Raw genomic sequence first — 23,565 nt, 5'->3', positions numbered from 1 at the left:
GCGCGATTCGCCTCAAACGTGTCTTCAACTCAAGCGAAAAATCTAGCGCAAGTAACGCGATGCCCCACGTTTGGTGTGTATGAAGCGTTAGGACCGGAGCGCATATCTCCACATATCTTTGTAAAGGTAAAGAGAGAAATCCAAATCTGCATATCACACATGAGCAAAGGGTTATAAAAATGCTCGCACTGCTTAAAAATGGTCTCTAGTTTTAGCCGCATTCAGGAGCACCATGATGACAAAAGTAAGTCGAAAGATTGGTTCATGAAATCGGTAAATTTAGCGAATACCGATCTAGTCATTTAATGCCGTTATCAGCCGATACCGATCTGCGGCCGATCGATCGGAGCATCCCTAATACACAATATACACACACAAGATGAAACATTGGACGGGAAATATCAATGATAACGAAATATTATGTTATGCAATAAAAATGAATTATTATGCAGCCCTGTAAAATAGGTACAAATTCCTGTAAGATCATACTGTAAGTGTGTAAAACTTACACTCACATACTTGTAGTCTATTGTCATTTTTGAGCTTGACAGCTTCAGTCTTTGTCTACTTTAAGACTTTAAGTAGTCCCCGCAATGCTTTCAGCTGTGACTTACAGTATTTACGATACAGCATAGCCTTGTGTACTTTATTGCTTGAGTAAAATGGTTACCGCACAATACAAATATTAAAGCAAAAAAAAAAAAAAAATTATCAATGCAACTTTCATGAAGAATATTACCTGAAAGCTTTTCTTCAGCTGAAAAATATAGTTCATGTTAACCTTGTTTTTGAAAATTGAAACAACTCAAAGTGGAGTAAATGATGTTGAAAATAACCCAGCATTATTATGGTGTTTAAGGGAATTGGACGGAGATCTGTTCTTGTTGTCAAACACTGATTAGTCTCGGTTTCAAACAGAAGCAGTGTAGAAACATTGCGACTTTCAGCAGTACATAAAATAAAATGAAAACCAGCACAGCTCGACCCAAGCTATGCATCAGGATCCAGTGTACTGTATATGTGTGTGGCATACACATGCCACTTCAAGGCCCACTATTACTCAATGGATGATTTCTCACCTGCGGCCCTCAATCTCCGACTCTACTCTCAACACCTCCAGATGCATCCCACAATCCTCCTCTCATTCTCCTCTGTTATTTAATTGTTTGTCCTTTTTATACCCCACGCCATCTTATTCTCTCTCACTTAATCTCCTCTGCCGTTGCCAGGACAACCGGAAAGGCACGGGGTGAATGCAAACCGAAGATCTCTCCATCCGACCTTCCTCGCCGTAGCTCACCATAACACACATAGACATGTTCTCGCATCCACGCACGTCATAACCTCATTAAAAAAAATTTATGTGTTAAAACTGTTACGCAAAATCTCTCGCACGCGTGCACGTGCGCTTGTTTTGGCTGGCTGGGTGAAGATAGCCTGGGGAAAAAGAAAGGGGTGCAATCGATGATCATCGACATGCATTGCTGCACCAAGACAGCAATTGCACAAAAGATGTATAAAGTGTACAAAAAAACCTTGATCCATTAACACATCAAAGCTTTTTCTCAATCAGCATGTTTGTCATTTTGAAAATATATATTTTTTTAAATAAGATTAAATTTACTTCAGAAGGGAAGTTGTGTGAGATTTGTTTATAGAGAATATATCTCAAAGTATTTTTTCACACCTCACTGGCAGGTCGTGCAGTTTGTTTAAGCATAATCGGACAAAATTGTGCTTACATGTACATCTTAGAAAGCGATTTGCCGTTGGGTTAAGAAAAACAACTTAACATAACAAAAATAAACAAAGTGTGTTATTATCTTACGGAAGGGTGTTTTACTAAAAGACACTACAAAAAAAACACACTAGCATTGTGTATACGGTCTTATCACAAAGTATTCATGTCGTGATCATGCACAGGTAAAACAGATGGCTGTATAATGAATGGAGGAATCACACATTTAAAGAGGGAGGTTGTGAACGCCTCTCTCTCTCTCTCTCTCTCTCTCTCTCTCTCTCTCTCTCTCTGTCTCTGTCTCTCTCTCTCTCTCTCTCTCTCTCTCTCTCTCTCTCTCTCTCTCTCTCTCTCTCTCTCTCTCTCTCTCTCCACAGACCGCATTGATTTCCTCAGTGAATTATTTAGCAGCCAAAGCAAGTGCTGTTCACTGTTCTTAGAGGTGCAGATGGGAAATAGTGAACAATAGCTCTGTTTTGTACTGCATTCTGATAGAAAACACACATAAAAAAAAAATTAGGGCTTATGTTAAGCTTGAGTGCTCAAGTTGGTAATATAAGTTTGAGTCTCTTGGACAACCACAGTCTTTTACTGACCACCTGATGCATATTAATCAGTTTGAAATATATAATAGGATCCAAAAAAAAATTTTGTAACAAAATGTTATGAGACAAAAGTAATGTATAAATGTAAAAATCTGCACATTTCTAGGTCACTGATCAAACAAGGAAATTTGTGATATTATTCATGTTAACTCCTTTGTACAAAAGGTCAGATTTCTCACTTCTACCGAGGCACACAAATGCTCAGATTATGCTGTGATAACATGGATCATCAGGTTTTGTTAAAGGGTTGAGAAACCGTCTTGTTTTGATTTATTATTATTCTTTTATTTTACCTTTATTCTACACCACTGTTTGCATTCTCCTGAAACTGTGCAGTTAATTTCCTGATTCTGTGAAACCCCTCCCTCAAAAATATGCGATATGGGCCCTGTGCTAAATGGCACAGTTCATGTGGACTTTCGGTCTTGTGGCCTTAAGCCCAATTTATAGTCGTGCGTAAGCTATATGCCGTAGATACGCCGTAGGTTATCCGTAGTCTGTGCGTAGCCTGACGTGCACCTTGCAAAATTTTTAACAGCTCGTCAGTTCTATGTGGACAGCAAGTGCTGTGATTGGTCCACCAGAACCCCTCCCTTCAGGTAGAAAAACTGTGTCATAGGTATTTCCGTTTACGACGGTGAAAACAATGATAAGCCAAGTTGAGGAGTGATTTAACTCAAACTGCAACAAAAGTCGCTTTTTATTTACTTCCATCTTTGCTGGTCTTCTCAAATCATAAACAACAAGTTGCTGTTTCTTCTTCATTTGTGGGTTAACTGGCTAAGCTTCTTCTTCTTTGACGGTCGCACTGCTACTGTGGTTACATGCGTGGATACTGTCTACCAGCGGTCTGCACATGTGTTTGTGCGTCGACGCGAATGACAACGCAAAAGTATAAATGAAAACCGACGCAAACGCGGCTAATTTTTCATCAGCACCCCTTTCCACCTTTGATGCAGTCTTCGGCAAAGCCTGCAGGTTTCACGCACTTTACCAACCCAAAAGTCCTTGCGAAAGAGCAATCAATCAGTTCACACTGATGGGCAACTTCTCTTCCTATTTCCAGTGTGACCCTCAAGTCTGTCCCAAAATACGACTCCGGTGCGCCCTCTTGGACTCAAGGTCAAGGGTCCCTAAGGTCTGCACTACATGCTGTCATCAAAGTGTGGACTCCTCAAGGAAGTCCGCAAGTCCGGAGTGTGCCATTTGGGACATGGCCATGCTCGGATTAATTAGCTGGCCACGGGTGTTGCGATTTGCTAACCACCACCACACGTTGTGTGGAAACGTCACGCCCCTTACCATTACGGGTAACTTAGTTGCATGTGCTCTGGTGTACTGTAAACAGTGGTGTCAGTATGAGCCCAAATCAGGGAATATTAGTCCAGAGGATCGAGCAAGCACGGATTTTACAGGATGTTTCAGAATGGTGTGTTTATTTTTGTTTGTAATTGTCTCTTACTTTTTAGATACGCTGTTATTTGTAAGTATTATTTGATTACAAACTGCGGATCTACAGTGATCGCTACAGACTGTATAGCTGAGTGAAACTAAATATCTGTCGCCAGAACTATGAACCCATTACGAAAACAAACCATGGCTTTACTGCAGTGGCCAAACAAAACACAGAATATGTTTAGCTTGCCTGTAGCTATAGGAGCAGGTGAGTAAATATTGCATAAATAATCCAATCAAAGAATGATTTAAACTTATCTCACAAACACCAACATTTGCTGGTGGAATTATAAAGAAGTTTGCAGGTTTTTGTGCACTTTAAAAATACTTTGTTTAATCAGTTTGAAATTACAGTTAATTTCTTGACTAGTGAGAAGTTGCTATAAATTATAAAATAAAGTTGAAATAAGCTAATTCAACTTTCTAGTGAAAAAAGTTGAAAGTTGATTAAACTTAAAAATGTAAGTATAACAAGGATTTTTTTTACATTGTAGATATTTGTCAAATAAGTATGAATTAACATTTAGCTAATTGGCAAAAAGAGCCAAACAACTGTGTTTACATTCTTGCATAAGCAGCAGCAGCCTAACATGGCCTCATCCCCTTTGTTGCGTGTTCCAGGGGGCATGGTTTATGTAAATGTTGGGGATTGTGATGTCACCAAATCATGAAGAAACTCACTGTTATCAATCCATCCGTTTCTACGTTTGCATTGAACTTTGAGCATTGTAACTTTGCAGATGTTGTTTATGGGCAATCAGCAACAGTACACACTAACTGATGTTAATAAAGTAAAATCATAATCAAGGACCCCTTTAATGCGGCCATTAAAGCAACACCAAAGAGTTTTATTTACCTTAAAATAACATTTCCAAAAAAGTTTCATTCGCTCATCCACTCGAAACATGGTGAACGGCACTTTAAAATTCGCTTTGCAGCCCTCTATCGGCCAAAACTGCACTTAAGAAGTTTTCATTTCCTGTACTGGAGTTGAGTGAAAACTACAAAAACTTGCTTTACGGCAGACCTACAATCCAATCAGAGCCAGCTTTGCTGCAGTAGGCTTAATTATTTACAACAGTTTTAATGGACAATTCCGCTTCCAACCTGTAGGGGGAGCAAAAGAAAAACTCTTTAGTGTTGCGTTAAAGCAAAAGTGGGCATCCTCGAATTCATATTTTGTTCAAAAAGTAAATCATGTAATGACATCAGTTGTATTAAATAAGACAAATGCGAAACAGAAGCAGATTGTATCCTGGTTTCTGACTTTTGGATGCACCTGTATATTGATTCATTATTCAATTTGAAAAAAAATTTTTAAGATCAGCAGTAAGATTGCAAAACAGTTGCAAAACCATGCACCGCATCATTCAAAGTTACTAGTTGACGGTAGACTGTGTTTACATTACAATTATTTAAACATCAGTCAAGTCAATTTTTTTACAGATCGCAGTCTTGGCAAGTTTACGCAGTGAGAATTACAGTGTCAGGAAGGCACGACTCTGTTGGGTCCCGAGAGCGTAGTTTTGTGTGAGGGTGGGTGATTGGTGTGTAATTGTTTGCCTTCAGCCTGTATTTATCTCCAAGCCTTGGTAAATCGGAGTGTCAAGATCTTGGTGGGCGTTGAAGCCTGTTCCCTACAAATTAAATGACTAGACTGTTAAAATAGGGGAAACAAGTGCTTAAGGATGGTCACGGTTTGCTAAAATACATCCAGAAACCTTTTGAAGGAACATGTGACTCTGTCTGTGATCCAGGTACATCCTTAAGGAATTTGATGAAATAAAACTCACCTGTACCTGGTTGTGGCTCAACCAATGAGCCATGACTTTCTATTTGTCTGATCAATGATTCATAGGGGGAGTGTTTGGGAAAACCTATTTGAAAACAATCATTATTTTTGCAAGTTACCCACTTTCTAACATGGTTCCAACTCTTTATTTCTCTTCACATGTCAATCCGTCACATCCTCAGAACGGCGCACGCCAGAGGAAAAGCTGAAGCTGCGATGACGGCAGCACAGAAAGCCCAGGAAGAGTGCAGACTGGCCCGAATCACCGCCAAAGAGTTTTCTCCATCATTCCAGCACAGAGGAAACAGTGAGTTCAACCAGCCGAGTCTGGAGCTAAAAATAACTAGGACTTTAAACTGTTTGACTGTATAAAAGTTAAGGATGCTCTCCCCCATGATTTAAAAGCTGAAAATCTTACTTATTGATTCTCTCATTACCTTGGGTACGCAAATATGTGACCCTACCTGTGGAGAAAAACAGCTAGTTTGTACTGTTTTCTACATAAAATCTTCCTACCTACATAATGTAAAGAACATTCTAACCTTGATATCTTTAATACTGACTAAGATCATTTCAAAGATTTAAATCAGTGTGAAATCAACCTTTGTTGCTCCTAATATCATAACTAGACATTTTACAGACAGTATCACATAAAGATTAATAATGTTTTGCAACCACTAACTAGAAATGTGTTTAGATGAGTGCATAGCAATTGAAAACTAACAGGTAAAAGGTTCTGGATGGGTTCTCGGCTGCAGGGGTCGATACCTCTACCGTGCCGAGCGGGGGAATTGAGTGATAGGAAAGGCAATAAGAAGATGAGAGGAGGTCAGCGCTGACCTTTCCCACAAGCCCACGCAAAAATTTATGCACGGGCACACGTACACACAATACCCACACATGCAGATTCACACCACCCACATTCAGTCACATAAACACTCATACATAGTCACACAAAATCGGTCGCTGTCACACCCCCACACATACTGGCAGAGCCGAGCATGTACACAATTCATATACTCTCTCAGATCATATCGCACAACAAACCTTTACATGAAAGCTGCAAGCACACATGCTGGGCTGGATGTGTATGTGACCGCCTGGATGGGCCTGATATGTGTAAAGTTTGGGGTGCAATAATAACTAGGGCTGTGCAATTAATCATTTATATTTTTCAATTTTTGATTCAAACAATTACAAAAACAAGATAATCGAGGTCAAACAATTTTTGTGCAATTAAAATATAAATTATGTGCTGCTGCAATGATGTGTTTGTAAGGCACTTTGAAGGCACCACGCTTACTTAAAGGCAAAACTTACTTAAAAGGGACACTCCATTTTTTTAGAAAATATGCTCATTTTCCAGCTTCCCTAGAGTTTAACATTTGATTTTTACAGTTTTGGAATCCATTTAGCCGATCACTGGTCTGGCGGTACCGCTTTTAGCATAGCTTAGCATTAACCATTGAATCTGATTAGACCATTAGCATCACGCTCAAAAATAAACAAAGAGTTTTGATATTTTTCCTATTTAAAACTTGACTCTTCTGTAGTTACATCGTGTACTAAGACCGTCGGAAAATTAAAAGTTGTGATTTTCTAGGCAGATATGGCTAGGAACTATACTCTCATTCTGGCGTAATAATCAAGGACTTTGCTGCTGTAACATGGCTGTAGGCCGCGCAATGATATTACGCAGCAGCCGAAAAAAGTCTCTTTGGTAACTTTTAATAGCAGGGGACTGTTTTTGGGCACTGCGTAATATCATTAATAAAATATCAAAACTCTTTGGTAATTTTTTTGCTCGAAGCTAATGGTCCAATCGGATTCAATGGAATATGCTAAGCTATGCTAAAAGTGGTAACGCCAGACCCAAAGATCGGCTGAATGGATTCCAAAACGGTAAAAAGCAAATGTTTAACTCTAGGGTAGCTGGAAAATGAGCATATTTTCAAAAAAAGTGGTGTGTCCCTTTAGTAAAAAAGGTGAAATAAATGCATGTTTTCAAAGTCACTGAGTAATCATGACTATGATTTTTTTTTAACAAAATAACCGTGATTACCATTTTGTCCATAACCGAGCAGCCCTAATGTTAAAGGGGACAGAGAATGAAAAAACATTTTTACCTTGTCTTTGTTGAATAATGGTAGTCTACCTGCATTCATGAACATACAAAAAGTGCTAGACATGCTAAACATCTCACTCTCATAGAAATTCCTCTTTTAAAAATGTCAGTCAGAAAACGGCCCAATCTGAAAAACTGATGCTTATGACATCACAGTTATCTCACTGCCCCTCCACTTTAAAATAATTGGCTACATTTGTTGAGTGGCAGCAAAGTCAGCCAATCAGTAATAAGATTGCAAGTTAAGCCAGTAGGGGAGCCAAATAGGTGCAAAACCACTTGTTTAAAATCCCCCACCCTAATAGAGCTATCTGAGAGAGGTTTTTAGGAAGCTTCTAAGGCATTACAGACCCAAACAAAAAAAATGTTTGTCTACATGTCACATCACAGAACAAGGATAAATACCCCGTTCAATCATTTCATGTCACCTTTAACCTTAGAAATGCCAGAATTTAAACCAGGCACAGATGTGCTGACATCCAAAGGATTTGCCAGAACAAATGCTAAAAATTATGTTTACAGTTGGGGGTAAAAGATGATATTTACTTGGAGGAGGGGGTATAAGGAGGCAAGCAAACTGCTTCCAGCACAAACAGACTGGATATTTTCAGTCTCATAATAATGATGATGATAACAAGAGCCCATGGTGATGATTCTGGAAAGCTTTGATAAGTTACTATCCCCTAAACAGTCAAGGGTTTAAAAGGAAAAATATATTTTTGTCATTTGCATACACACATGTCATTTTAAAACCGTATACTGCAATGTGTCCATGAATTTTCTAATACGGTTCACCCAGGTGTTGTCCAAGGACCGTATTTTATCAAAAAAGAAGATAGGTCAAAGAACTAAACAGTAAATATACAATAAAGGCAAAATATACAATAGATAAAATACAAAATATTATAAGAATAGAGAATGCAAAACATTAAATATACAATGGAAAAAAGGTTTACAGATGTTACAGTTACAGTAAAACTGACATGGAAATGCTAAAATTGCATACGAAAAATGCACTATATTAAGTTTTCTAAAGACGAATGAGAGATTTTCGTAAAGATCAGATAAAAACCTTTTGCAGAATGTAGGATTGTCAATATATGATATATTATAATAATATTTATTTTTTGTTTTCTACATAACAACATAATGTAAGGTAAATGTAAAGAGCATTCTGTTAAAATATAACTTTTTTTAAAATAATATCTTTAATATTAACTATTAAGTAAAGTCAATGTGAAATCAAACCTTGATGCTCCAAATCTATCTAGCATGAGTCTGAATGGAGAAAATGTGCATGGAAAACTGACCTGAAATTGTCAAAAACTATGAAAGTAAAGTAACTTATGCAGTATTTTTTCATTTTCACAATCATTTCCTGCAAAAGACAGATGGATGCTTCTGCAGGTGCAGATTCCCATTCCATACACCCATTAAAGTAATTTTTAAGCATATGGTATGCCTACATGTTTTAAAATGAAAACTTAGACTCATCTCTTTGTCTCTGAGTAGGAGTGGAGTGCCAGCGACCCAAACAGCAGAACTCAAGTGAGAACGATGTGGAGGTGATCTCTAGTGGAACGGCAGATAGCACAGAGCTCTATATGAAGGGCTCCACGCCCCCGGACCTCACCCCGGACATTAGCCCTACCACCAGCCGGCCCTCCACACCTCCCCGAAGCCCGAACACCAAATCTTCCCACCGCACCAAAAACGCTCGCTTTCTGCGACAGACCGCGGTAGACGAGGAACGTGGAGGAACTCAAGAGATCCAGGTGCTGATGGAGGGTAGAGGTGGCGGGGGTTCAGGCGGAGATTACCACAGAACGAACAGTTTGAGCGAGGACAAGCGCACTTCTCGTGGGGGCAGCAGTAGAGGGGGTAGTCGGGGTAGTAGCCGCTCCACAACCCCCTCGGTGCAAGACGAGGTACGGGCTCGGACCAACGGTCACAAGCACTCCTCCTCCAATCACAAGCTCAGAGACCACAGCTCCTCCAATCACAAAGTCACACGGGACAGGAGAGCAGACGGACCCTCGGCTTCTTGGACCTCACAGCGGGTACACGGGGACAGTTTGGCCCATCCCCGGCTCCTAGAACAGGACGAGGAGAAACTGAGCAATTACGAAATGGAGATGAGGCCGTTACAGCCCATGGACTCCCATAATTCCCAGAAGCCCTATGGGCATGGGGAGGAATGGCACAGTCACCCAGAGACTCGTGCACATACGTTACAGCGACGGGGTAAAAATCGAGACTGGGAGCGGGACACTTCAGCACCCAAGGAAGAACCGGTACCGGACTCGCTTCAAAAGTTGGACAGTCTACGTGTGGGGGAAAAGCTTGAGGCTCGCCCCCTCCGTAGGGACCTCACACTCTCACCCCCACAAAAGTCCCCACCAATTGCACTAGAGCACGAGGATGAGAATCAGTCTCAGCTCAAAGTGAACTCGGTAAGTAAGGACTTGTTACACAACCAGGCAGCTTTTCACTTCCAAAAATGTAAAAAAGAATTATTTAAGCTATTCAAAGCTTACTCCAAATTAAAACTTACCTGGGTTGTATTAATGGGGATTTTACTGCACCTTGGGGAGGTTTCCCGGACAGGGCTTATCCTAGTCCCAGACTGAAATGCATGTTTGAGCTGCTTTAATTTAAAAACACCTTGTCCTGACTATTTTTAAAATATATCGGTGACATTGTTTTGTCTCAAGATGCACACCTGTAGTGTTTTTTGTAAGGTACGTTTTTAAACACTTCCTAAATTACCTAAAATAAGTAAGGCCTAGTTCTGGATTAACCTAAACCCTTTCCGGGAAACCGTCCCTGTGTGAATTATTAAAAGCTGCAATCAGTTAACGCTGCAATCAGTAAGTTTTGTTGATTACATTTTTCTTGACTAATGTTACTGAGAATGTTAACTTTAACTGTCAGCGCCTAAGCTGTGGCGTTTTTGCTAATATGCAAGGTTCCGCGTACAGTGCAAGCGACGCAAATTTCATGTACGTACACCGCCATATTTTTGTAACTGCGTATACTTCGTACGTGTAGGTCACGCATACAGGAGAATGTAGTATGTAGCCCAGAAGATGCCCAGAGCAGCGAAGAAGAGATGAGTTTCGCTTTGTAGCGTTAGCTTTAGCATAAGCTTTAACGGGCATTACTAGGTTAATTAAGAAAATGGTATCGGATCAGAACATGGGTTCAAGTACTCGCAGATTCTGATGCCAGATTTTTTTGTGGTATCGGCTGCATTTCGATACTGGTATCGGAATCGGAACAACCCTAATTCAGTCTTTCAGGTATGTTTTGTATGCTATTGTTTACTGTGGAAATAACTAATAATATTACTTTAACATACCGACACCTATTCAGCCTGCTGTTTTGTGGGCTATTGTTTAGTTGAATTACTTGCCTTTCCAGATCAAATGTCTGTTCTTCGACTTGGATTTTGTTAAATAATTTTTGTAATAAATGCGACGTATAGTCCACTGCGACTTATATATGTTATTTCGTCTTCATGACACATTTTTGAATGACGCGACTTATACTCCGTAAAATACGGTATGTAAAGTAACCTGCAATTCTATGTAGACAGAGATGGCGATAGAGAGGCAAAAGTTACAAATTGTAGTCTTTAGAAATGCAATTGACATATGATGCTGGCCCGAGAATTTTCGGTTTCTGTTGTATCACCCACTCCCTCTACAATGGCTGTATAGGTGCACTGAAACAATCCTTCCTAAAATGCATTAAACTTTCGTTTACAAAGACGTGAAACTCACCGAGTGGTCAGGGGTGTTCACTGATATGCTCACACAAAAATCGCTGCAAAAGATGCTTTCCAACAGCTGTTTTACCATTCGTTGTAAACTTGTGGACCTATTTTTCCAAACGCCTCACACCCGTATATTCTTCTGTTGAGAGCTTGAATAATAGAAACTCCAGCCCAGGTGGTGGCGCTAATCCGCCTTTGCCAATTGCAAGAATACAAACAACGTGCCCGGCGTCGGAGTAATACCGTACCTCACAGTACATCTAATACAAGTCAATGGAGTTGGACAAAAACTATGATAAAACCTGTTGGAAAGCATCTTTTGCAGCGATTTTTGTGTTAGCATATCAGTGAACACCCCTGACCACTCGGTGAGTTTCACCTCTTTGTAAACGAAAGTTTAATGCATTTTAGGAAGGATTGTTCCAGTGCACCTATACAGCCATTGTAGAGGTGGGGGGTAATACAACAAACACCCGCAAATTCTCGGGCAAGCATCATATGTCCAAATTTCAGTCAAAACCGTTCTATTTCATCATAAACAATCTGAAAACAGGGCTTTAAGTGTAAAATACCGAACTTTAAAGTGTGACCCTGCCTGTGAAAAATGTGACCCAGTCACATTTATTTTGTGATTTACTGTTCTTTACATAAATTAATCCTACATAAAGTAAAAAAACATTCTGTGATAATATAACCTTGATATCTGACGGAGTAAGGTCATTCACAAAGATTGAAATCAATGTGTGAAATCAAATTTTGATGCTCCTTATCTCATCATTTGATTATGAGACTTTAGCATGGATTCCACAGACAGAGTCACATTTATGAGAAACCAAAATTGCATATTTAAATTCACAAAATAAAACACTGCTACAGCCTTCAAAAAAGTGACTGTAACAAATATAACATAAAAATGTCAGTTTCTATTATAAAACAATCTGCGCTTTTTTATCATTTTCATATACACATGCAGTCACCTTTGGGCTTCCAGTTTTCTGTTCTTTTGAATCATAAAACCAATTAAATATTACATAATTTTAAGATGTATTAAATTAATTGCTCATCATCTGCTACCGCGGCAGGTGGTTTAGCATGCGTCGGTGCACGAGAGCACAGGGGTAGTCATAAACCTCCACAAACAATATAAGTGTGTGGAGTCCCTGGAGAGCATGTAAGCTGACGACAGCCTTGGACTCATAAACTGTCCACATATCCAAACTTCAAACCATCCCCTTCAACAGCCTAGCACCCTACGATCTCTTGCTGCATCAGGAACACCTTGGTAACAGCAAATTGGCAAAGTGGCCCCGTCCACAGCTCAGCCCTACATTGGCTGTCTCGCATTCTGTTGCTAGGGAACAGTTTATGCCTTGCTCGGTTCGCAGCCAATCAGACAGCAGGAGCAAGAACAGGGAAGGAGGGGGTTTGTGTTTGTAGCCGCAGAGAGGCAAGCAATGCAGCAAACTCCTGTAAGACAGGTTAACATGAAACAGAAACACATACGCGCAGTATCTTGTTTTCAACATTAATAATACAAATGTCAAGATGCATAAACAACCGAATACCTTCGCACCGGAGGATAAAGAACAGGGCTGAAATGTTTTGCTACCGAGGAGGAAAAAATGTGATTATGTGAGATACCGAATGCTTGTCCTAATTCGTCGTGCAACATCGACGCTCACGGCATCATCTTAACACGGCTACGTCCGGTTCGCTTGTCACAACCTAATTTCATGCCTCACATGCGTCTTGCATGTGCAGCGCGTGTTCCTCTGGCCCGACGGTTGTAAACATTGTCCACGACACGCTTACATGAGCCTATCAATTAAAAATGGGCTCGGTTCTTAAGAGATCACACAATGCAGTTAAGACGCTCTTTTTTATTGAGATAATACGGTATAATACTGTTACTCTCTGGGAACAGAATAATCATGCAGGTTCTTTTAAACATGATATGTGAGCATGCAAATCTGTTTTTTATGCCATTATGCTATGAATTTAGGACTTTATTGTGTTAAATTCTGTCATCATTTACTCAACCTAAGGTTGTTACAAACCTGTATACATTTCTGTGTTTTGCTGAACACAGAGGAAGATGTATGTAATTAAGCAGAAAACAGGAGAACCATTGACTTCTATAGTAGGAAAAAACATACTTTGGAAGTCAATGGTGCTCAAAAACGATTTGGTTATAAACATTGCTCGAAATATCTTCCTCTGTGTTCAGCAGATAAAATAAATCTATACAGGTATAGAAAAACCTGAGGGTGACAGAATTTGAATTTTTAGGTGAACTATCCCTTTAAGACATCTAAAATATTTTAGTCTGGGTCTAGACTTAAAGGAATATTCCACTTTCATAAAAAAAAATTTGATAATTTACTCACCCCCATGTCTCACAAGTTGTTTATGTCTTGCTTTGTTTAGTGGAGACAAAATAAAGTTTTTGAGAAAAAACATTTCTTTATTGGACCTCAACTGTTCACAGTTTCAGTGCAGTTTCAAAGGTCTCTAAACGATCCCAACCGGGCCATAAGGATCTTATCTAGCAAAACGATTGTCATTTTTGGAAAAAAAAGTACTTTTAAACCACAACTTCTTGTCTGGTACTAGCCGTGTGACGCGCCAGCGCGACCTTAGGTATTACGTAATTATGCCGAATATTGAAAATCTGAATATTGAGAAAACCGCCTGTCCAAATGAAGTACTTAGCAACACCTTATTTTTAATAAATAATTTTTTTATAATATCTTAGATATTATATAATATCTTCATGGAACATGATCTTTGCTTATTATCCTGATGATTTTTGGTAACCCATACATTGATTGTCAAAAACGGAGTTATCTCGTTTTGCAACGAAACTCTTCATATGTCTGTTCTACTTACAGTGCTCGGTAAGTTACTTAAAAAATTAATTAATTACTAGTTACTAATTGCATCTTCAATCATGTAATTAGATTACTGTACAAATTATTCTCTTCAAAAAGTATTTAATTACTTAGAAATAATTATTTTTTTAATCCTATTTAGTAAATGATTCAAAGATAGGCTTGAAATGACTTGAATAAATAATTTAAAAGTACATACATTTTTCTGGTCTCACTTTTAACTACTCAATATACTCCTAATTACTGCTTATTAATACTTAGTCAAGTAGTTGTTAAGTTTAAGTATTGGTAGGAATTGTATAGGGTTAAGGATGTGGAATAAGTTTTTGCAGAATCAGGCATTAATATGTGCTTTTTAAGTACTAATAAACAGCCAATATCTCAGTAATATAACCAACCAGTTAATTGCGAATACCATTATTCTTATTAACTCACCAAAGTATTTAAAGTGAGAAGGATACATTAAAACATGCATTTTAACTAGTAATGTGTATCTGCCAATTTTTGATTAATTTGAAACCATTGGCATATCGGCAATATCACAAAAAAGGCAGATACCCATTGTTTATTAATTAACTGCATGGAGGCAATTAATTGCACATAATCCAGCATTTAAAAAAAATTAAATTAATTAAATACTTCCTCAAAAAATTGGTAGAAATGATAGTTTGTCAGACGTGCAATGGGGGGAAAATAGTAAATCACATAATTAACTCATGTGAGAGATTACTCATTCATGTGAGCCATACTGTCAAATTAAGAAGTTATTCGGGAAAATGTTTGCGGTCTGGGCTTATTTCAAAATCTCGGAAAAGACCCAAAATCTGCAATATTTGATCTTACTTTGTTAAATATATCCAATCCATGTTCAGTAAAACAATTATTTGATGCAGAAATAAACTATCTATAAACTTGGCCAACTGTACAGTATTGTATACAAGTGTTTAATATCAGCATCTGTATTGGCTAATAGTTGTCTGTTTAAATCTGTATGCCCCTCCCCAAAAAAAATTATATTGTTGCATTCCTAATTTTAACCATAGACTTTAAATTTTGATGTTAAATCCACTGTTGTATTATATATAATTGATCTACAGTCCATACACAGTATTTAGTTCAATTCCATCAGAAGCAACTGTAAATAAATTACTGGAAAAATAAGAGGTAATCCCTAAATTTACTTTTCCAAGAAAAAAGTAATTAAATTACAGCAACTAATTACTTAGTTACTAGTTACACCCAACACTGGCTACTTATGACTGGTTTTGTGGTCCATGTTCACCAATGTAGATGAATACACTGTATGAATAAAAATGTGGGCAAATTCTGATGTTTTTTTTCTCTTTTTCACTCAACAGGGATCCAACTCAATTCTGGTAGTCATGGTGATTTTGCTCAACATTGGAGTCGCCATTTTGTTTGTCCATTTTTTTATTTAAACTTTGCATTGCCCTTGTTAAGCTAAGTTACCATCGCATCAATACGACTGATCTGGTCCTGACCTGATTTTTTTTAAACAACCAACTACTTCTATTGAAGTAACAGCACGTCAACATGAGAACTGAGAAAAGCGACATACAAAACCCCGCTCGGCGGATACATCTGCTTTTCTGTCTCCGAAGAGCTCTTGTTTTCATTTCTTAATTTGTTCTCTTTTTTATTTCAATAATAGATAAAAAACACCTTTTCCAACTTCTAGTTTTAACCAATGTATTCACTCATCCATGACCGCTGTTCAGAATGAATATACTTGTTTGATTCTCTTTCATTTATTTCATATATATATATATATATATATTGCCTTTTTCAATGCTGGTGACTTCTTTTTCGATTTCGTTTAAGTTTGGTTTGTATTTGGGTGTTGGACTCATATGATTGGTGGCTTTAGGGTGAAGGGCGGGGTTTACACCGTCAGCGTCGTCTGCAGTGTTACATGGCTATAATGTCAACAGGTCTCAAAGTGATGGGAAACGGCTCCTGTCTAAACCCACCTGCCTCCCTCGCGCACCACTCCCAAACATTGCATCGGTTTCTCCATGCTTTCATTTCTATTACTCATCATTTCCTTTTCATCCTGTTGGGTACGCCAAATACCCCCAGAATGTCATGGTGGGCTGAAGAAGCTTCTGCTTAATGTCAATTATCAAACTATTTTAAAATATCTCTATAATAGACCTAAAACTGAAGCTAGCAACTGTGGATCTCGCAAATTCACCTGCGAAAGAGTCGCAAATGTCAAAAAGCAATTTGGCCAACACTGCTAAAAAGCACAACAAAGTAGGTTAGTAAAAATAAAAAGCACTGCTAACATCTGAGCATCTGCAAAATTTGCACTCTGGTGGATGCGACCCACATGCATTTGGAAAAACTCCAAGATTTCTATGATCTGAAAGGGCTTCATCAATAACTCAACCGGTCCTGCATGTATACCATCTACATCATCAGGACAGCATGAGTCTAATCTCCTAAGTTTGGATGTCAGCCAGTACGTGACATTCTGCCATCACCATTCCAAACCAAGACCGACCCTCAACTTTATTTGACGACATCACGTGAACACGAGAGCTCCTGTCGACGTCACCATGCACACCTGAAAGCCACATGCTGCGTGCTGATGCTGGCATTCCCGACCAGACGTTCAGAGACTGTTAACGTTTTTCCCAACTTTGCTGCTTTCGAAACAAATATTTATTGATAAAAGTAAAAAAAGGAACTTTTTTAGCTATTTGCAAGACGTCTGAAAAATGCCGACTGCCTTGTTTTTCTAAAACTAAAAGATAAAAAAATAGTTGCATGCTAACGTAAGTTTTAGTTTTGTATAGATAACCTTATCAAAAAATGGATTTCATTTAGACCCAAAATGAATACGTTTTATCGTATTGGGTAATTCCATTATTCTCGAATGAGTGTGTTTACAGTGCATATTTTAAATCATTGGGCTTTTCTCTGGGTTTGACATCAAAACGCAGAAAAACATGGCTAATCTGAAATAGTCACCAGAAGCGAGGTAAAGGTATTTATATCAAATTTTGCATGTTGATCTGGTTTCGAATTTGACAAACGGGTTAAATGCGAAATCAGTAACAGAAACACACACACACGTTCCAAAATCTGAAACTAGACAAAACTAAAACAAAAGAAATGTGGTTTTGTTTATTTTTTTATAACCAGCTAAGAGAACGCAAGACTCTGAGATGTTTTTATAGCATGTGTGTATGGGCTTGTACTCTCTCTCTCTCCCCGAGTCTGTCCCTCCTGGCAGCGATTCATTCACAATTCGTGTGCTCTCTCTCTCTCTATCCCTCTCGCTTGCCCACCGCCCTCCCCTCCCTATTTTTCTCAGTTTCTCTATCCAGCCAAATAATGAAAAAAAATAAGACCAAAAACAAAGAAATGTGCAAATTGAGCCAAATGTATGGAGTCGTATATTTGCTCACCTCCACTTGAGTTTCTTGGTTGGTCCGAAAGGTTACTAGCTGATCACATGACTCGGCGACACCACGGCAGCGGCTGTTTGTGACAGAGAGGCTGGGATTCAGCAGGAAAGTTCTGCAGTCGACCCACGCCGCCAGCTCTTGTACCATTTGACCTGGATGTATTGTCACCCCATGCGCCTATAGCATGCCCAAGCATGCCAGTTCTTTGATTTCCTTCTCTCTCTTCTTCTATCATTCAGTTGGTTACTTCTCCTGGGGCTCTAATTCTTTTATTTTTTTTTTGAGATATATGGAAAAACTAATGAAAGTGTTTGAAAGTAAGATCCTGTGTTGTGGTTATTGAGTCTGGCGTTTTTCTTCATGCTTTGACGGACGCTTTTTTCCTACAGGGCATTCAAGCTTTAAGTTTAATTAGTATGGATCGAACCCATGACTAACACAATGTCCTTCCAAGTGCACTACAGGAACACTATAACTGTGGGTTCACACCAGACACGAGTTCAACGATTTTTGCGAGTACATTACATACAAAGTCAATGCAAAGACGCGATCAGACGCGTCCCCGCGTGGGGCGATGCGAATGATGCGATATGGGCGGCGTGTTTTCCGCGAAAACACGCGCTATTTGCCTCAAAAGCATCTTTGCCCAAGTTGAAAATATTCAACTCGAGCAAAAAAATAGCATGACACAAAGTTAAATCCCACGAGTGATCTAGAGCAAGTAACGCGATGCCCCGCGTTTGGTGTGTACGTAGCATAATGCTGGATTCACATCAAACGCGGTATAGGCGGCAAAACGCGCTATTTGCACGTAGTTGGATGCTTGGACATTTTCAGTTTATTCGCTTAACTTGCGCATTAAATTCTATTCATCGAGACATTCACGCAGAAATTCGCGTCATAGGAGGGGCTTCTGCTCTTTTCCTGTAATCACATCACCACTGGAGCAAGCTCCTGATTGGTTTACATGGCGTGATTTTCTGCCAAAGTTCAGATTTTTTAATTTGCACATTTCCCGCGGCAACGCTAAATTCGCGTCATTCGCACAAACTAGACCCGCGAATGAGGCGGATTCGCATCTACCGCGGCGCACTAAACGCCTCATTCACTTATACTCATACCTTCAGACATGCGTAAAGGCGTCTTTACATTGACTTAACATTTAAATCACTCGCGCTTGGCAACTCTAGTGCTGCATTCAGACCAGCGGCGTTAGAGACGTGAAGCGCGAGTGATTTCAATGTTAAGTTAATGTGAAGACGTGTTGACTCCCGTCTAGAGGTCTCTCTGCGCGAATGAGGTGTTTAGCGTGTCGCGTTAGACGTGATTTCGCCTTATTTGCGTGGCTAGTTCGCGTGAATGGTGCAAATTGACGCGCAAGTTGAAAAATTTTAACTTTGGCGGAAAAACGTGCCGCCTTAACCAATCAGGAGCTTGCTCTAGTAGTGACGTGATTACAGGAAACGAGCGGAGTCGCAGAAGCCCCTCCCATGACGCGAATTTCCGCATGAATGTCTAGATGCAGAAATAGATGACTAGATTTTCACACGTGAATGAAGCGAGTAAACTCAAAATGTTCAAGCGGCAAACTAGACGTGGTAGACGCGAATTTGACGCATCAAACGCGGCTGGTATGAACCCACAGTACCACGGCTGGGATGAACGCCACATTAGCATGTTTTCCAAATTAAATATATAATAGGAATTGTGGGAGTTGCCTCATGTGCATCCCATGTTATGCATATTTTTTAGGATGTCACACTTTCATCCTTGTCCTCTCCAGCAGAACCAAACCTCTCATGTCATCTCCCTGTTCGGTGGAGCATGAGGTGAGATGCTTACAAATAAGCGTATAAAGGCCACCCCTGCATCTGCCACCAGATGGTTCGCTCCTGTCCACTGAGACACCTGCTCATCCTCTCAATCTTATATCTCACAGACGGTCTGACAGAGGGAAGGCGGCGCATTGGTACATCGATGCAAGATCACGTGTGCCATTAAGCCTTTTAACATACAATACGCACACCCTACAAAGCCTTAATTCTCAACCAATGAGGGTTCGGGCAAGGCAGCGTCAATACCAGCAAGACGTTGAAATTTATAATTGTATTACATCAGGGCACTTCCTTTGACCCTATCGGTGGCATTTTTACATGACTGTCACCGTCTCCACTGTAATTGCGTCTGACTGAGTGCCTGTCAGTTGGGTGGATGTCTTTTGCACGTCTGCTAGGAAGTTAAGCCAATTTTGCCCGGGATTACTGTGAAAGACTCACTGTGTGGAGCTCAGCCTTGTTCCAGCAACAGGAAAGGATTATGGGTAATTTCTTTAAATCTATTGGTAGAAGGGAAGTTAAGAAGTGGGGCAGAGAAAAAGAGTAAGATCCTCAAAATGACCTTTAATGATTGGATAAACACATGACCGGGTCACGTTTCACCACAAAATCACATTTTGTTTTAAAAATAAGACCTGTTTGAGGACAATGAACAGGTTTTGCATTTTCGCGTTAAGACAGCAGTCGACTCCGAGCCGGATCCGCGCCAAAGTAAGCAGCTCTAGGGATCCTCCCACCCTTCAAGCCTATTCTCCTGTCAAGGTTTTTTATAGATCACAATCTTTGCGCAGGAACTGGCGTATGCACAAAATGGGTCTGGAAACGTGCATACGCCAGTTCCCGCGCAAAGGTTGGTCTATAAAAAAAACTTGACGGGAAGATGGGCTTGAAGGGTGGGATCTAAAAATGATTCATGTATGCACACTTGCAGATGATCTGTGATTTATAAAAGGAACATTGCTTTGATTTATAAGTCTTAATATTTTTTGGTGTATGCCATTTTTGGCTTTTGTGTGTACGTAGACTTTATTAAGGATCCTACAGACAGTTTTATCAATGAGACCCCTGATGCGTATCCGGTGCAGATCTGGCCCTGAGTCGTCTGCTGTCTGTATGACAATGAAACAGATTTTGCCCCCAAAATTCAGAATTGTAAATGTCAAATATTTTGCTTGACTATTTTTTGTAATTCCAATTATTTTAAATCGATTTTTTCGATTTTGATTACAAGTGTTCCTGGAGCTCAGTTGGTAATTGCATTAGCACAGCAAAGGATTGTGGGTTTGATTTTCAAAATGCATAGCTCTGATAAATACATAAATGTATATTTTTAATTGAAAATTCAAAATAATAATTTTAAATTGACATTTAGGGAGATAAAAGATTTTTACGAAAGCTACAAATGATGTCATAATAAAAAAGGCTTCTTATAGCGTCTTACTTCACCCTAAAATAAAAAAAAATCGAATTATTGGGTTTTATAAGATTTGCCGATTAGCCCTTCATTCAGAAGTTATTGTCCACACAAAAGAAATAAGTGAGGACAAACGTCCCCAAGCCTCAATTCATTACCTTGAATCAACTTTATTTTATTGGTCCAACAGATTAATGAGGTCATAATGATAGCCACTAGGTATAAAAACAAGCAACATGACCTAAAAACATCTCAGGATTTTACAAACCCGGGCCGGCTATTCTGTCCTCTTTTCTCTCTCACACACACGCTCTCCTGATGTTCCTCTGACGACAACGGTTTAATTTGCTTCCAAACGTCAGAGCTGTGGTGTAAAAATGATGACTATTTAGATATTTATAAACTCAGACTTTGTATAAAGAAATACAGCATTTTTAAAAGATGGAGGGCGAGATGAGCAGAGACGGTTGGCTGTAAAACCGTTACCTCATCCATCTCTCTATCCTGCATTTATTATTTATTAGCCTCTCTTTCTACATTCATCATTCTTCACAGCCAACAAAAAATAGGTCAATGTGGAAAAGTGCCTACCATTTGGAAACTGTGATTGGTTCTTGGACGAGGCATTTTGGTTTCCTTTGGAAACTTCTTGAAGATGTTGCACACTTCTTTGCTAACTCTTTAACTGTTGTTTTTCATTTTTATTTGTAAAATAATAATTTAATTAAAGATCGATTGAATGACAACAGTACCCATCGTAGTACCGATATAAGCTTGCAGGGGGCGGTGTTGAGAGTTTACACCTAACTTTGCATACAAATTTAAGATTCTTAATTTGATCCTCAGACAGCCGATCAGATGAGGATATTAAAGATAGATACACTGTCAGAAATAAAATAGTCCCTAACTGTCAGCGGGGCAGTACCTCTAAGCTGAAGTAAAACGGGACAAAAATAACAAAGCGATTTTCTCAAAGCCCTGAATACATTTTACATTTCAAACTATGACAATATCTTTATCAATCATTTTGCGCATCTAGGTTTAGACAGCTGTTTTCGACCATGGTAAGTAAATTCCTAAAGCGGTAATTTTTTCAATCTACAGGTTATTTAGTGCTCTAACACATCCTGAAGTTTGACTTCTCAGAGTTTTCCAAAATAAAAGTGAATTGGGTTTTAATGTCAGGAGTTCCTTTCGGGACGAAAGTAATACTCGTTACATTTGTCCTGCTGCTCATACTGTTGCATTATGTTGAACATTTATATTATTCTAGTTTATGAAAATTTTATTAAATCAGTGTTGAACAATTCAAGTTTGTACTATCGAGTTGCTTTTGAAACATTTGATGAAACTTCAATTTAAAATTAAAATGTAATTTCATTATTTTTTGCAAAGATAAATGACTAAATATGTTTGCAGTTACATACTAGATAGTAAAGTTTGAAGACAAACTTTATGTTGGCTTGAGAAAGCGTAGCCTGAACGTTTAAAACGGTTTGACATAAGTTTAGTTTAGTAGGCTATCTGGCTGTTAGTATGTTTAAGTATGAAGGTAGCATGATTTACCATGAAGCTAGCATGATGTTAGCATGATTAGCATGAAGCTAGCATGATGCTAGCATGATTAGAATGAAGCTAGCTTGATGCTAGCATGATTAGCATGAAGCTAGCATGATAAGCATGAAGCTAGCATGATGCTAGCATGATTAGCATGAAGCTAGCATGATGCTAGCATGATTAGCATGAAGCTAGCATGATTAGCATGAAGCTAGTATGATGCTAGCATGATGTTAGCATGATTAGCATGAAGCTAGCATGATTAGAATGAAGCTAGCTTGATGTTAACATGATTAGCATGAAGGTAGCATGATTAGCATGAAGATAGCACGATGTTAGCATGATTAGCATGAAGCTAGCACGATGCTAGCATGATTAGCATGAAGCTAGCATGATTAGCATGAAGCTAGCACGATGCTAGCATGATTAGCATGAAGCTAGCACGATGCTAGCATGATTAGCATGAAGCTAGCACGATGCTAGCATGATTAGCATGAAGCTAGCACGATGCTAGCATGATTAGCATGAAGCTAGCACGATGCTAGCATGATTAGCATGAAGCTAGCACGATGCTAGCATGATTAGCATGAAGCTAGCACGATGCTAGCATGATTAGCATGAAGCTAGCACGATGCTAGCATGATTAGCATGAAGCTAGCATGATGCTAGCATGATTAGCATGAAGCTAGCTTGATGCTAGCATGATTAGCATGAAGTTAGCATGATGCTAGCATGATTAGCATGAAGCTAGCATGATGCTAGCATGATTAGCATGAAGCTAGCATGATGTTAGCATGATTAGCATGAAGCTAGCATGATGCTAGCATGATTAACATGAAGTTAGCATGAAGCTAGCATGATTAGCATGAAGTTAGCATGAAGCTAGCATGATGCTAGTATGATTAGCATGAAGCTAGCATGATGCTAGCATGATTAGC

General features: G+C 39.1%; 1 protein-coding gene across 1 annotated transcript in view; it reads left to right on the top strand.

Annotated features, from left to right (window-relative positions):
• jph3b (junctophilin 3b) overlaps positions 1 to 18,142 on the top strand; it is a 54,962-nt gene extending 36,820 nt beyond the window's left edge. Inside the window, exons 3-5 of the mRNA XM_065291589.2 lie at positions 5,773 to 5,897; positions 9,228 to 10,168; positions 15,743 to 18,142. Coding sequence (XP_065147661.1) covers positions 5,773 to 5,897; positions 9,228 to 10,168; positions 15,743 to 15,823 — 1,147 coding nt within the window. The 3' untranslated portion in view covers positions 15,824 to 18,142. The remainder of the gene's footprint in view (positions 1 to 5,772; positions 5,898 to 9,227; positions 10,169 to 15,742) is intronic.
• The last annotated feature ends 5,423 nt before the right edge of the window (positions 18,143 to 23,565 follow it).

This window comes from Paramisgurnus dabryanus, chromosome 23 (assembly GCF_030506205.2).
Source record: "Paramisgurnus dabryanus chromosome 23, PD_genome_1.1, whole genome shotgun sequence".
Taxonomy (NCBI): domain Eukaryota; kingdom Metazoa; phylum Chordata; class Actinopteri; order Cypriniformes; family Cobitidae; genus Paramisgurnus; species Paramisgurnus dabryanus.
This window is presented reverse-complemented; position numbering and strand designations above follow the sequence as displayed.